General features: G+C 47.3%; 1 protein-coding gene across 2 annotated transcripts in view; it reads right to left on the bottom strand.

The window, feature by feature from the left end:
• AGPS (alkylglycerone phosphate synthase) overlaps positions 1-17,548 on the bottom strand; it is a 187,333-nt gene that overhangs the window by 76,117 nt on the left and 93,668 nt on the right. For both annotated transcript variants that reach the window (XM_066575785.1, XM_066575786.1), the window contains exon 11: positions 9,414-9,541. In XM_066575785.1, the coding sequence (XP_066431882.1) occupies positions 9,414-9,541 (128 nt within the window). The remainder of the gene's footprint in view (positions 1-9,413; positions 9,542-17,548) is intronic.

Below are 17,548 nucleotides of genomic sequence, written 5' to 3' on the forward strand. Positions count from 1 at the left end.
TCAGGTTCAGTGACATTATAAGACAGATGTGCGGTGAGCTGACAGAGAAGAATGACTGGGAGGCCCACGGCGTTACTGCCGCTCCTCCACTATCATTCAGTGGAGGCAGATGGCCGGCGTGTAATTCATTTATTTAGCCATCCATTGATATGCCAAATTTACGGATGAGAATCTGATCAGTGCTGCGCTTGGTAACAGCCAATAAACAGAAGGTTACATCGCTGATCGCCGGCTCCTTTTCAACAACCATTTTAACACCATTAATGACAGACCTCCCTCAGGGCCTTCAAAGCTATAATTATATGTGAAAGCTACCATACTGCACGGTAGCTAATAGTTTTTAAGTCAAGGTATAAATCTAGTATCACGTGTCCAACTCAACCCAACAAGTACCCCTTACTCAAATTCCATTCCCCCTTGGCTAGGATCATAACACCGTGCTGCCTATTAAAGGGATCATCTGTTATCCCCTTTCCACAGGATAAGTGATAACTTGCTGATCGGCATGGGGCTCACACCCGATACCTCCTCTGATCTCAAGAACAGGTGGGGATCCCCGTGTCTCCCATCCTCATTCCGGGCTTACTGCTCCCATAGAGTGAGGAGGAGAATGATTGCCGATAGAGTTGCAAGCGATCAAGTACTTCCATCACCCCCATTACAGTGAATAGAGTGCCGACCTCACATGCTCTGTCAGCACTCCATTCATTCTGACCACTACAGAGCGTGAAAAACCCCACAGTGATTGGCAAAGAGGGGGCACAAGACCCCCACCCCCATTTCCAAGATCGGAGGGGGTGTCAGTTGTAAGACCCCCACGATCAGCAAGTTATTGCCTATCCTGTAGATAGTGGATAACGTGTGATCCTGGTACAACCCTCCTGTGAGGTGGATGTATCACTTGGGGTGCATGTACCACAGGATAGGAACCTAGACCTTGGGGTGGTTTCATATCTGCGTCGGAACCTTTAGCCGGAGGTTCTGTCACAGATACTGCTGAAAACACGGGAAGAAAAAAGGCTGCATGCAACGGTTTCCCTTCCGGCCAAAGTACGGCCAATTAGGTGGACCTCATTATAGTCTATGGGGTCCACCCGGCGCTGTTTGGTTCCATCCAGAAACTAAACTGTTCGGTCACAGGGATTCCGCTTTCCAGCTCCCCGAACAGAGCAAGAAAGTGGAATTCCTAGTGCAGTTGTGAAAGCACCTCATCACCTAACCACAGGATAGATAAGTGACTGACTGGTGAGGAGTCGTTCATGGAGTCTCACCAATCATGGGGGTCATCTCTAAGGGACAATGCAAGCACCCAGCAGTCCTACAGAGATGAATGGAACATCCGCGCTCACATGACTGCCACTCCAATCAAACAGGGAAACTCATGACCCTGTTCTCGTGACTGGTGGAAATCTATACTGTGGATGGGTTGTTCTACCAAAAACAACTCATCACCTTTTTAAGGTGACCATACAAGCAATATAAAAGTGTTGTTGGACTCCACCACCAAGCAGAGTGGTTTCTCTATGGGGCAAAGAGAGTATGCCACTGCCACATCAACTGCACGAACAAAGGATTGAGCATATTGAAATCCGACATGTCCAATCTTTCTTTTCCTCAACATCTGCCATCAGAGAAGAGTCAGGTGACAGCCCTAGATATTACAGTCAGCTGTTTAAAGCAAAACCGATGGTTTCGGCTGCCATTTCTCCATTGTGTATTGCCATCATTAGGCAATGTGCATATCTGTATTTGGTGTGTGTGGAGTGAGCCGCTGTTGAATAAAAACCATTTGCGATTTTTCCCACCAGTACAAGTTTTGCTATGAACCTCTGGGCTCCAGATGAGCAAATAGAGATGCATTAATAACAGAGGCAAGGAAAGTAACAATTCACCAACGAGGCATGTTTTTCAAAAAATCGGCGACAACCTCTATAGCTGCGACGGCTGTACTTTCCTGTGGTCACGGTTGCAAAGCTACCAGTCGACTGCGCTGATAAGATTCTTTCAGCTCGTGAGCTATTATAGCGAAGAACAATACAGCTGTTTGCTTACAGAAAAACAGCTGCATTGTTTGCCGAGTAATAGTGGCGTTATCCCGCTCCTTCTGCATAGCTGTTAAGTAGCTACTTGGCTACTACGCAAAGATGATAGCTCAAAACGGTCACTCAAACTGTCTTTTGAGCGATCATCTGTCAGTGTAAATGGGGTCTAACTTTTCAAACAACTTGTGCTTCCACAATGGTCAGTGTGATGACTATTTACCTAAAACTGCTATTTACCTAAAATGACACCTTTGTACTAAAAAAAAAATCCCTCTGAAGTTCCGGACTTTAGGTGGTCTCTCTTTTCCTAGTTTGTTGTCCACTGTCTACTCTCAACTGATTGACAGGAGATGTTAGAACAGGGGTGGGGAATGAGGAGTCATCACGCCAATGGAAGTGTATAGAGAGGGGAGGCAGGATTTAAGAAGTAGAGACTCACACAAAGCTGCCTAAAAGCTAATTAATAAGCCACCCCCTTTTACTGTGTTTTAGTACAGAAATCACATTGCCACTGCTCAGTACTGCTGTGCACTGTACTACAACATGATTTTACGGCTGTTAAGACATTAAAATAGCAGGATCTGCAGTTCTCTGTGTTTAGCGTATAGAACACAGCACAGCAGGCTCCCCCAATCAGTCCTGAGAGGATTGAGAATCTGATGTACACCCTCCAGAGGAGAAAATGTAGGTCATACAATGATCAGGAATAGCGTTACCCCTCATGTATACACAAGGCAGCTTATTCTTAAAAGTCAGGTATTCCTTAAATACAATTAACTCAACTCAAATGACTTTTAATAGTTCTAAATAATTTAAAGAGACAAAAGCTGCTGCAGAATCCCTTGACCGAAGAGTTTGCCATTGATAGAGATGTTCTGCAGCAGCTGCTATATTACAAGAGGATGTTTGTATGAGCAGAGCAAAGTACATGAAGAGCAAGTATGTATTCGACTATCATCTCGCCTTTGATATACGACTATCTCATACGCACCCCAACACTGTATTCTCTTGCATGGAGACAACATGGCTGCAAATACCGTATAACAGCTTCTGCGCTATTCAGTCAACCGCAGTTTAGTAGAAAATGGCCAAAGTACTACAAAGAAAAAATTAATAAGAAAGCACTTCAAGGTTAACAAAAATCTTCTTTCTTCTCAGCTCTGAATCCAAACAAACCCTTGATTTATTGGCACGGACCTGGTTTCTCTTTCACGCATTCATTACAACCCTGGAAGGGACTATTTTTAAAGATAAAGTTAAATATGCTTTGAACATTCGCAGACGCAGTTTGGCTTCGGTTTTCATGTAGGCTGATACCAAAGAAAACACAAACAGCAGCCCTGTTTATAGAAATGGAAGACAAATGAAGAATAAAAATACAAGTCCGGGCCAGCACTGGGAACAATAGAGGCTGGCATGGTTAACGGATCAAACACGCTTTTATTACACACACCATAATCAACTTCTCATAAGCCCCTCCGCAGAATATGCCTGGTGGGGTACAGGGCAGTCAGTATATTTACATGGCCTCTCCGTTACTTCCCCGAGACATTAGTCATGGGAACACACAAGTTGTTCTTGTTCTCTTTGCATTGAGCATATAGAACTCAAACCAAGGAAGAAAGTGTTCTCCTCTCCAGCAGCATTTTAGAAGTGTGACGTGAATGGGACTGAGCTGCTCTGAGGACACTATGTCAAAGACATAGTGGGAGGGAGGACTGCGCATGCACGACTGCCACTCCATGCAATCCCTTGCTCATTGATGGGGGGCACCACGTATGCATGACCACCACTCAATGTGATCCCTTCCTCATTGAGGGGATTGGAGGAGGGGGACTGTGCATGCACGACCGCCACTCAATGCGATCCGTTCCTCATTGAGGGGGAGCACTGCATGCACGACTGACACTCCATGCAATGCCTTCCTCATTAATGGGGGGGCACTGTGCATGCACGACTGACACTCCATGCAATGCCTTTCTCATTGAGGGGGGGCACCAGGCAAGCAAGACCGCCACTCAATACGATCCCTTCCTCATTGAGGAGGGTGCTCCATGCAATCACTTTCTCATTGGGGGGGGGGGGGGGGGGGCACCGGGCTTGCACGATCTCCCCTCAATGCGATGCCTTCCTCACTAAGGGAGATGGGAGGGGGGGGGGGGGGTACCAGGCATGCACAACTGCCACATCATGCAATCCCTTCCTCATTGATGGGGGGCACTGCGCATGCACAACCACCACTGCATGCAGCCCCTTCCTCACGGAGGGGGGTGCGATGAGCATACAGTATGTAGAAAAGAGGGAAAAAAGAACCCCTGTTTTGGGGATTGATGGGCTTTTCAGTGGTGAGATCCCCAATTTTCAGACTTTTATCACCTATTCCATGGATACCGTACTTGATAAGTCAATTGTGAGACAACCCCTTTAATATGAGAGATGCTGTGATAGACCTTAGTGAGGAGGATACAGCTAGAAAGAAGTTTCAGAGTTTTACCTAAGGGTCATTCATACCAATACTTGGACAGCTAGCTCATACAGGGCGCTTAACAAGGTAACCCCTCCCCCCATGAAATCATAAAAGGGCATACGGGAAGGGGTTGTCCAATGAGGATTATTATACAATATGGGCATAATACTACATTACAACTGAAAGGAGACAAAGCGATCTCTATATGTCCGGACATTAGGCTGGTGTAAATACTTTGTGTTCTGACAATAAACGTACTTTATGTAAGTAGTGTTGGCGTAATCTACGCTTTTACTAGAGTAACCAGCTGCTTATCTAGAAGGCTGCAGGACGGATCACCCGCTGCTGGTCACAAAGTGTTATATGGCTGGCGTGACTTTGTGAACAGTTCAGCGCCGGTGACAATTTTACAACTGTTCCCAAGTTGGTTCTGCGTCTGTACTACACTCTCAGGGCATTAAATCCACGTTGGACAAACACATAAATCTACTTGTTATTGGCCGTGGCCGCTACGAAGCCAAGTTAGGAACTCTTCCAGTGACTTTATTTACTCTCTCTAACTGCACCTCTACTTAAATTAATTTAATACCTGCCTATTTGTGTTTTATCCCCTGAATCCACAGATCAGCGCTCTCACCTCTCTAAACACTCCAGTTAATTAATGTACTGTTACTGGCGGGTTCACCCCCCCCCCCCTATAAATTATCTCTTTGTCATAAGCCGTGAAGGCTGCAGATATTTCTCAGCACACAATACTCCGTGCGGCTACCGCTCTGCATTTATGGTAATAACCAAACCCTATACGGTTCCAGCGATGACCCAAAGTGCGCAAATCTGTTTTAAATCGGCATCACAAACATGTAACATTTACTACCAACTAAAAATTTCTGAGCTGTCGTGTCAATGGCCTCATAGATGAAGACAAAACATGTCCACATTGGTCTACACGGCATTAAAACTAGGTCCTGTCTAATGACTGGGATCATATTGTTACTTCACGCCTATGAGTCTCAATGTAAAGAACATACGGTCTTCCAGAATTGCCAGCCTGCATATATTCGATGGTCACTGCAGGGATATGTACACTACCCTTCCAAAATGATTAAGACACCTCTATCAGTAGACCGGATCGTGTCTTATAACCTCATCACGTGTCCTAAACTATATAAGATGCAGCCACTTGGAGGTGTCAGACAGTTTGTGACGGGAACTGCATGCTATTGTATCTACGGGTTACACCGATGCACACAAGCCTTCCATCATGAAGTGCGATGCATTGACCCCGTCTACAGTGATGTAAGGAGCGCCATCATTGGAGAGTTGAGCAATGGAAGAACGTCCTAAGGTGTACCTTGACATTCTAGACAAATGTGCTGCCGACAATGTGGCAATACTCTGGGAATGGTCAGCCATACTTCCAACAAGACAATGCGCTTTGTCACAAATCCAATCCTGTTTACGTTGGTTTGAGGATATGGATGTTCCACAGTTGGCCTGCCTGCACAGAGTCCCAACCTGAACCCTACTGAACGTCTTTAGAGCAGACTGGAATATCGGATCAGTGAATATGAACAGTGCCCATCTTCTTTGGGAGAACTTGCCAAATGTTTGCAGGATGAATGGAGGGAAATACCAGTGTATCAGACATTGGTAGGTAGTTTGCCATGGAGTGTATTTGATGTCATTTGTAACAAAGGAGGCCCACCTAAATATTAATATATGGAAATAAATACCATTTTTGATTCTTGCTCCAATTACTTTTGGTAGGATAGAGAAGTGTCACATGGTGGCCATTCAAGAGCCCCTCTGATAGGGCATATAGACAGGACTGGGCTTATTAAGGTAGACGACAAACATTTTTAAGCACAGCTTTTTCTAAAATCACATATTACAGGGAATCCCCAGTGAAAGCTTGGGTTTCTCATGTGTAATCATGATATTCGCAGTGTGTCTGAGGTTTCCTGCTCCGGTGTCCCGCTCCGCCTGCATAGCTCTTTTGTAGCTACTTAGCTACTATAGACTATGCAAAGATGATCGCCCAAAACTGTCACTCTAACTGTTTGAGCGACTTTTGAGTGATCTGTCAGTATAAATGGGGTCTTAAGCACCAGGTAATGACTGCCTCCCTAATTCCTATGTTAAAACCAGTATAAGTTCTGTAAGTAATTTGTCAGCCAAATGCTGGATCAGAAAACTTTTTTAAAATGGTAAAAATAAAAAGGAGTAGTTGAAGGCCCTTCAGAAACGGCAATTTGCTATTCTAGACCTGGACTCGGATGATGCAGAAGATCTTCTGGCTGGCTTTGGCCCTCCCCTTGCCAGTGCTAGGGATAAATGACATTTATGCGCGGAATCCACTAGACCCCTTCCTGATTACAGGCTGCAGGGTCGTTTCCTATAATGGCTTTTCAAGAGGCTTGATAGGCATGGGTAGGATTATATACGTTCTCAGAGTTCAGTGTTTTACGGGACTTCTGGCGTGACGTTCGAGTTTCTGGAGTCCCGCTAGGGGGCACCAAAGATTTTGCATCCCATGGTATGCCTCTTTGGACTTGTGGGCAACATTTCGGTGGATGCAGCTACCCATCATACTCTGTATAAACTGCGGTTATCCTGTGCTAAAAAAGTAATACCGATTAATGGCATGCACCCCAAGAAGCCCACCAGAAAATGCATGGATACATGAAATTAAGTGAAGAGTTCATTTACAAATTGGCAGTTACAGCTCCTGGCTGTCCCGATAAATCTGATACGTTGCGGGGTCATTGGGTAGTCCGTCCTATTAAAGTGGAATGGGAGTTGTGATAATTTTTCTTTACATAACTCAGTGTGTTGATGGGAACCTTCCCCAACATTACATATCTGGCCACTCCGCTGAAATACAGCCCAGGTATACCTGTGACGACAAATTGTGCGAGGGGAACTTTGCAAAGACCACCAATAAAGTGTTTATAGCTTGATTCCCCATTTGCGGGTCAAGTGCAAATATTTATTTTTCCAGCATGCTTGATTACGGTAATTTTTAACCCTTCCAGACTAATATAACATTAGACTATATAAAATCCTGAACATTGCAGGTGTCTAAGACCACAGTGTGTATATAGTGCTACAAAACTAACATCTACATGTTATATCACCGTATCAGCTGGGTATCTCAGATACTTTAAATCACGTAAATGATACCCATTTCATCTCCGTATTAAATCTTGAACAGCCAAGTTTGAGCACATAAAAAAGGCTGACACATTTGGTGACTGAAGTAGGTTATGGCTCTAGTTAGAAGCAAAAGAAACCAGGGCATGGCACTTGCACAGTTCATAAAGGCACAGCTTGCTTCCCTTTGGGTGCCAGATGCAGTTAGAGTTTTGGGAACAAATGCTTAGTAATAGCCTAACCCAGGTGCTTCATGAAGCTCAGATCAAAGAAAGGAAGCCCTTAACTAGAAGGATAAGCTGGGGGCCACAAACAGCTAAGAACAACTAATAAGTGGCCACATACATTTCTACTGTGTAATACTTTGGAAAAAACTAAAAATTTACGGAAATGTCGGCACGCAGGTCGAACAAGTGTCTCTGATATAAACTGGATGGAAATAGAGATAAAAGGTTCACAAAGCTTACAATATAGATATTCAGGTCAGCTTGAGCCAAAAAGGGAAACAAAACGCAACAGAAGAACAAAAAGAAATGCAAAGTGAGGAAAGGAGGGAGGAATGGAAGGGAACAATGGGAAAACACCGACATATGCTTCAGGATGGAGACCGGTCTGTATTCCGGCGAGTTTTGGAACTCCATCTAGTAAAACCATGACTTCTGAAATTTCTCTTGAGCACCCTTAATGGAAGCTGTAGGGTCCTCTACCCTCACGATCTCCTGTATTCTGTGAAAATAGGAGGGAAGGTTTGCCTCCCCACATCTTGGGATGACATGCTCTAGCCACGTTACCGAGATGCCACACCACCGTGGAAAGTGGGATATCGCTGAGATGCAGCAAGAAGACAGTTGGTGTTTTCTAACAGGCTTATAACTGCGGTAGACCGGGAGACCTTTGTGGGGCCAAAGTTGCCATAATAACCCATTGGCACCCCTCAATTGCCTACTGAAGTGCCAATAGGTAGACACAGGATGTACCCTCCATCAAGCTCCTTAGATGGGTTATAGGGTTGGCACCAGCTGTTTCTCTGACCATGGCTATTACAGAAGGAGTCTGGTTGATTGAACACCCACAACTCCTGTGTCCATGTGATCATCATAACGTAACTGTGCATCATGAAGCCTATATATAATGCAATAGTTGTACAGCTGGTGGTTCTTATACAATATGTTACAGAAGACGGAGGTTGCCTTTAGACCTCGTTGCAGAGGGCCTCCCGGCTAAAAATTATCAGGCAACCATCAATCCACACTGAATTTTTAAACCATCACTTTGAAAACCGCGGAGACCTGTAAATTCACGTGGTTTTCAGCCATACTGTGGCCGCTACGTGGCGCCCTTCCTTCAAAGCTTTTCTTTGTGTTTTCTTAGATGTTCAAGTATTGACAAGACTCCAACCCGGAAGGGCATGCTAATGTATAGTTAGAAAGCCAGCATTAGTGGCCGATGCTCGTCTTTTCCAACAACTGTTGGGCTGATCTGGCAATGAGTACTATTACATGAGCATTAGGATGCTATTACATTAGTGCCATTACCATTCGGGCAACAGCGACAAGCGCTTGTGTAGTAGCTCCCTTAAAGGTGCTCATGTAATAGCACCCCAATGGTCCTAGTAAACAAGGTTACTGGCTGTTAACACGCGCACTCTACCACCAATTGTCGGGCTACACCTGTGTTTGCAACTACAGGTGAGCAATTAGTGGCTAAAGTTTGTGTACTAGCACAGTAATGAGAATTTTAAGGACACTCACCTGTCTTGCAACTTCTCTTAAGCAAGCCACACCTCGCTCAAAGTTTGGAAATACCACAGAACCATACTTCTGATATTCTGGAACAGGTCTGATCTTAATTGTGACTTCTGTAACCACTCCGAGAGTCCCTATAACAAGGCAATAAATTGTATTATACAAATGGCTTCAAGGTAAAGGCTGTAAGACGCCAAGTATGACAATACTACATCTTCTCCAGTGTAAATGTATCTTCCAAAGTGATACTTTTGGATGAAATATATATACATATATTTTTTAATTACAGGTTGATACAATGTACTAATGTAGAAAATTGTAACTTATCTGTGATAACTTTACTTTTAATCCATTATTAAGCCATTGTTCTCTTATCTTAACACAACAAAACCCATTATAAGTTAATTGAAAGGTGAAACAAACTTTGTAAGAACAAGTTCTCATAATGCCTTAAGTCATGTTAAACTTTGTGCATCTGTATTGTTACACAGCAGGACATAATAAAAAATAGTTGAATATATAAACTTTTTTCAATTGTGTACTATTCCGAGTAATAGAGGGAAAATTGCTGTGAAGCGAGAGGCACTTTGTCACATTCAAAGCTCCAGGGCTGCAAAATAACAATAGGAGCCATTGAGTGACTGTGCTCCCCAATTGGTTGGCTTTGCCCCTTCTTGCAGGTGTTTGTGCCCTGCCTGTGACATGCTTGCTGCTGTAGGGGGCACAGTCTGCAGCCTCTCATGAGCCTCCAGAATATTTCATATTACCATAGCTTCTTTTAAGATATGTTGTAACCCCACCTCCCCGTGTGATGCCCGAGTACAACATCATGGGATATGTCGCTACCAAAGATACTGCCGGCAGACAGCCAATTCTACAAGCCGTATTACATAGATTAACCTCTTCTGGGGCTCATTCACACGAGCGTACATACACTTCATATTATGCGCATAATACGGAAGGCTGAATCCCCATGGATTTGCATTGGGGTATTCAGACCTGCATTTCCCAAAAAAGTATTTACACACATAAAACAAAATCACGCACCGAAAACTGCATACACCAGTGTGCATGAGCCCTTCAAGTATGTTCACATATCACATGATTCAGGGCAACACGCTTGCCTGAAACATGTAAGATAACACATCTCCTTTGTTCCTCCATGTCCATCTGTCTGGATCATTTAATAAAGACAAAGCTTTTTACCCCACGCTGGACTTTCTCCATTTTCCTGCAGACGTCACTGATATGTGGCGGATTTTAGTGCAGATCCATTTTCACCCGTTCGATTCAAACTGAATTGAAAGGGTGAAATCTGCTGCAATCAGCACCAAAATCAACACCAAATCAGCTGTGTGTGAACACATCCTTAGGCTGGATTCGCACGGGCGTATATAGCGGTTGGGTTTTCACGCCTGTCCGATATATGCTGCTCCTCTGATGCATTCGTTTACAACGCATCAGTGCACATGGGCGTATTTCCGCGGTGTAAAAGCGCCTGCATAGACTCCTTTGGGAGCCTATGACAGCTGCCAGAGAAAGGAGGTGGGAGAGAGTTTAGCAGTATGACTGCTAAATCCCACCCCCTTCACTGCTCCTCTCCGCCCCTCGCTGGCTGTTTGTAATGGGTGGGAGACAGGGTTGGAGCTCAACTCCACCCCCTCCCATTGCTGGCTGCGAGAACTAAACTGTCTCCTCCCACCCAACAGCATTGTGAACTTGATGTAAATGCGCCAGGCCCGGGCCGTCTGAATGGTCGTAAAAACGTTAGATTTAGTCGAGTTTCTCTTTAATATCCATTAAAGATAATGGGGTGACCATCAAGTACAAGTCATCCCTTCTTCCCCCAAACCCTGACCTCCACCACTTACCAGGCATTTTGGGTCGTTTCAATCTAACCAGTAACCAATACTCAATTAAGTGTCAACCATAAAACAGCTTAAACCTGCACTTTTAGTGTCTTCCATAATTGTAGTTCCTGTATATTTAATTTGGGGCATCACTCGCCTAGCGTTACGAGAGCGGCTATAAAGCGCCAAATTAAAAATGATCACGACGAGAGTAAACTTTATTGAGTGCTATGTGCAATTTATACACATCAATTTCCCGGGGAAGAGGAGAATAATACACGTGGCTTTCACCATGATCTACGGCTGAAGAATTGCAAATTAATTTGATATATACATCTCCAAATACATACAGTAAGGAGCTGACGGCGCCCGACGCCGCTCATTCTCACCGCTCCGGCGCAGAATGAGCAGTTTGGGTTTTTTTTTACACCGTGAAACTGAGGGGTTAAAAGGTTATGGTGACATTATTAAATGTTATCTACAAGGTCAATGGGCTATAAATGCCACCATAACTGTAAGGAGGATTTAAAAGGCTGTGAACATTATAACTATGCTTTAAGATATACAACTGATGTAATTGTATTATACCGTAATATAACTGTCAGCGCCATAAATCTGAGCGCTCGGCATTCTTACGAAAAGTGTATAACAAGTTCAGTCATAGAGATGCTTGGGGTTGTTGTTTCCCCCCCCCCCCCCTTTCTTAATTCATCACCTTAAATAGTCTTGCCAGCAATTTATCAAGATTATTGCCATGACCTGATTTGTTCTCTTTTCGGGAAAGAAAGAAGAGAAGGGAAAACTTAGTAAATAAATACTGGTAATGTTACAGTTTTATAAGATTGTGCCACTTGAGAAAACGGGGAAAAGAAAAACATCAGAATAACATGAAAGTGTAACCCAAACACAATTACAACTAGTAGTTTGTAGGTAAATTCTGCCGATCCCACATCCGAATCATGAGGGTTACATTTCAGTTTTCTGACCTGGGGGAAAACGACTCTACGTGCCGCCAACTGTGATGAACCACTGGCTTCACAGTAAAGGATCACCATCCATTCCAAAACGGGTAATTATTGGTATAAATTGGTGTAAGTTCTTTTGTATTATGGTGCTGCGGTCAATCCGTGGTAACTGCTTGTGGTACCTAGTACTTATCAAGGAGTTGCTGTGTATGCGATTCCCTTATGTAAAAAAATGAGGTATGAACTTTAGTTATGTACACATGAAGGATGGAGTTCCACTCTACATCCGCTCCTGCCCATGTTCTATGCACACATTTTCCCAATCACCCCTGTCCCAGTGTTCTAGGCACACTCTCCTCCAATCACCCCTGCCCCCGTGTTCTATGCACACTCTCCCCCAATCACCCCTGTCCCAGTGTTGTATGCACACACTCCCCCAATCACCCCTGCCCCCATGTACTATGCACACTCTCCCCCAATCACCCCTGTCCCCATGTACTATGCACACACTGCCCCAATCACCCCTGTCCCCATGTACTATACACACTCCCCTCCAATCACCCGTCCCCGTGTTCTATACACACTCTCCCCCAATCACCCCTGTCCCCGTGTTCTATGCACACTCTCCCCCAATTACCCCTGTCCCCGTGTTCTATGCACACTCTCCCCCAATCACCCCTGTCCCCGTGTTCTATACACACTCTCCCCCAATCACCCCTGTCCCCGTGTTCTATACACACTCTCCCCCAATCACCCCTGTCCCCGTGTTCTATACACACTCTCCCCCAATCACCCCTGTCCCCGTGTTCTATACACACTCTCCCCCAATCACCCCTGTCCCCGTGTTCTATGCACACTCTCCCCCAATCACCCCTGTCCCCGTGTTCTATACACACTCTCCCCCAATCACCCCTGTCCTCGTGTTCTATGCACACTCTCCCCCAATCACCCCTGTCCTCGTGTTCTATGCACACTCTCCCCCAATCACCCGTCCCCGTGTTCTATGCACACTCTCCCCCAATCACCCGTCCCCGTGTTCTATGCACACTCTCCCCCAATCACCCCTGTCCCCGTGTTCTATACACACTCTTCCCCAATCACCCCTGTCCCAGTGTTCTATGCACACTCTCCCCCAATCACCCCTGTCCCCGTGTTCTATACACACTCTTCCCCAATCACCCCTGTCCCAGTGTTGTATGCACACACTCCCCCAATCACCCCTGCCCCCATGTACTATGCACACTCTCCCCCAATCACCCCTGTCCCCATGTACTATGCACACACTGCCCCAATCACCCCTGTCCCCATGTACTATACACACTCTCCCCCAATCACCCGTCCCCGTGTTCTATACACACTCTCCCCCAATCACCCCTGTCCCCGTGTTCTATGCACACTCTCCCCCAATTACCCCTGTCCCCGTGTTCTATGCACACTCTCCCCCAATCACCCCTGTCCCCGTGTTCTATACACACTCTCCCCCAATCACCCCTGTCCCCGTGTTCTATACACACTCTCCCCCAATCACCCCTGTCCCCGTGTTCTATACACACTCTCCCCCAATCACCCCTGTCCCCGTGTTCTATACACACTCTCCCCCAATCACCCCTGTCCCCGTGTTCTATGCACACTCTCCCCCAATCACACCTGTCCTCGTGTTCTATGCACACTCTCCCCCAATCACCCCTGTCCTCGTGTTCTATGCACACTCTCCCCCAATCACCCCTGTCCTCGTGTTCTATGCACACTCTCCCCCAATCACCCGTCCCCGTGTTCTATGCACACTCTCCCCCAATCACCCCTGTCCCCGTGTTCTATGCACACTCTCCCCCAATCACCCCTGTCCTCAAGTACTATGCACACACTCCCCCAATCACCGCTGCCCCCATGTACTATGCATATACTCCCCCAATCACCCCTGCCCCCGTGTTCTAGGCACACTCTCCTCCAATCACCCCTGCCCCCGTGTTCTATGCACACTCTCCCCCAATCACCCCTGCCCCCGTGTTCTATGCACACTCTCCTCCAATCACCCCTGCCCCCATGTACTATGCACACTCTTCCCCAATCATCCCTGCCCTCTGTACTATGCACACTCTCCTCCAATCACCCCTGCCCCCATGTACTATGCACACTCTCCCCCAATCATCCCTGCCCCCATGTACTATGCACACACTCCCCCAATCATCCCTGCCCCCATGTACTATGCACACACTCCCCCAATCATCCCTGCCCCCATGTACTATGCACACACTCCCCCAATCAGCCCTGCCCCCATGTACTATGCACACACTTCCCCAATCACCTCTGCCCCATGTACTATGCACACACTTCCCCAATCACCTCTGCCCCATGTACTATGCACACACTTCCCCAATCATCCCTGCCCCCATGTACTATGCACACACTTCCCCAATCACCCTTGCCCCATGTACTATGCACACACTTCCCCAATCACCCTTGCCCCCATGTACTATGCACACACTTCCCCAATCATCCCGGTCCTCATGTACTATGCACACACTCCCCCAATCACCCCTGCCCCCGTGTTTTATGCACACACTCCCCAAATCACCCCTGCCCCCGTGTTCTATGTACACACTCCCCAAATTACCTCTGCCCCCATGTACTATGCACACACTCCCCCAATCACCCCTGTCCTCATGTACTATGCACACTCTTCCCCAATCATCCCTGCCCTCTGTACTATGCACACTCTCCTCCAATCACCCCTGCCCCCATGTACTATGCACACTCTCCCCCAATCATCCCTGCCCCCATGTACTATGCACACACTCCCCCAATCATCCCTGCCCCCATGTACTATGCACACACTCCCCCAATCATCCCTGCCCCCATGTACTATGCACACACTCCCCCAATCAGCCCTGCCCCCATGTACTATGCACACACTTCCCCAATCACCTCTGCCCCATGTACTATGCACACACTTCCCCAATCACCTCTGCCCCATGTACTATGCACACACTTCCCCAATCATCCCTGTCCTCATGTACTATGCACACACTCCCTCAATCAGCCCTGCCCCCGTGTTCTATGTACACACTCCCCAAATCACCACTGCCCCCATGTACTATGCACACACTCCCCCAATCACCCATGTCCCCGTGTTCTATGCACACTATCCCAATCACCCCTGTCCTCATGTACTATGCACACTCCCCCCCAATCACCCCTGCCCCCATGAACCATGCACACACTCCCCCAATCACCCCTGCTCCTATGTACTATGCACACTCTCCTCCAATCACCCCTGCTCCTATGTACTATGCACACTCTCCTCCAATCACCCCTGCCCCCATGTACTATGCAGACTTTCCCCCAAACACCCGTCCTCATGTACTATGCACACTTTCCCCCAATCCTCCCTGCCCCCATGTACTATGCCCTCTCCCCCAATCCTCCCTGCCCCCATGTACTATGCCCTCTCCCCCAATCCTCCCTGCCCCCATGTACTATGCACTCTCCCCCAATCCTCCCTGCCCCCATGTACTATGCACTCTCCCCCAATCCTCCCTGCCCCCATGTACTATGCACTCTCCCCCAATCCTCCCTGCCCCCATGTACTATGCACTCTCCCCCAATCCTCCCTGCCCCCATGTACTATGCACACTCTCCCCCAATCATCCCTGCCCCCATGTACTATGCACACTCTCCCCCAATCATCCCTGCCCCCATGTACTATGCACACACTTCCCCAATCACCCTTGCCCCATGTACTATGCACACACTTCCCCAATCACCCTTGCCCCCATGTACTATGCACACACTTCCCCAATCATCCCGGTCCTCATGTACTATGCACACACTCCCCCAATCACCCCTGCCCCCGTGTTTTATGCACACACTCCCCAAATCACCCCTGCCCATGTGTTCTATGTACACACTCCCCAAATTACCTCTGCCCCCATGTACTATGCACACACTCCCCCAATCACCCCTGTCATGTACTATGCACACTCTCCCCCAATCATCCCTGCCCCCATGTACTATGCACACACTCCCCCAATCACCCCTGCCCCTACGTACTATGCACAATACCCCCATTCATCCCTGCCCCCATGAACCATGCACACACTCCCCCAATCACCCCTGCTCCTACGTACTATGCAGACTTTCCCCCAATCACCCGTCCTCATGTACTATGCACGCTTTCCCCCAATCATCCCTGCCCCATGTACTATGCACACTCTCCCCCAATCATCCCTGCCCCCATGTACTATGCACACTCTCCCCCAATCATCCCTGCCCCATGTACTATGCACACACTCCCCCAATCACCCCTGCCCCCATGTACTATGCACACACTTCCCCAATCATCCCTGTCCTCATGTACTATGCACACTCCCCCAATCACCCCTGCCCCCGTGTTTTATGCACACACTCCCCAAATCACCCGTCCCCGTGTTCTATGTACACACTCCCCAAATTACCTCTGCCCCCATGTACTATGCACACACTCCCCCAATCACCCCTGTCCTCATGTACTATGCACACTCTCCCCCAATCATCCCTGCCCCCATGTACTATGCACACACTCTCCCAATCACCCCTGTCCTCATGTACTATGCACACACTCCCCCAATCACCCCTGTCCTCATGTACTATGCACAATACCCCCAATCATCCCTGCCCCCATGAAGCATGCACACACTCCCCCAATCACCCCTGCCCCCATGTACTATGCACACTCTCCCCCAATCATCCCAGCCCCCATGAACCATGCACACACTCCCCCAATCACCCCTGCCCCCATGAACCATGCACACACTCCCCCAATCACCCCTGCCCCCATGTATTATGCCCCCACCTCATCAGTCTTCATATACTGTCCTCTCCCCCCCTCATCACAGCCCCATGTACTTTTTTCCCCCAGTCATCATTATAGGCTCTTCCTTCGTGTCCCATATACCCCACTACCCCTCGACCCGATACTATCCCTGCCCACAAGGGGCAGTGTAATGTTCATTTCACACTTCTGTTGAAAGTTGGAATTGTGCATCAGTAAAATGGGGATTAACCAAATTAATTTGACTTCCCAGCCCTGGACACATCTATCCTGGTTTCACGTGGCCTGCGGTCTGGGCAGCATGAACCTGGTGACAGATTCCGTTAAGTGTTTAGGACATCTTCTGTAGCCACGCTCACTAGCAGAATACAAGCCATGAAACGTGGCGGTCCGCAGTCTGATGATGGATCTCCAGGACACGGATGGAGAATCGGAGAAGTCTGCAGCCACAGACATACGGGGATATCTGATAATAGTATATAACGCAGCAGCCAGCCACAGACATAGGGGGATATC

This window comes from Eleutherodactylus coqui, chromosome 8 (genome assembly GCF_035609145.1).
Source record: "Eleutherodactylus coqui strain aEleCoq1 chromosome 8, aEleCoq1.hap1, whole genome shotgun sequence".
NCBI lineage: Eukaryota > Metazoa > Chordata > Amphibia > Anura > Eleutherodactylidae > Eleutherodactylus > Eleutherodactylus coqui.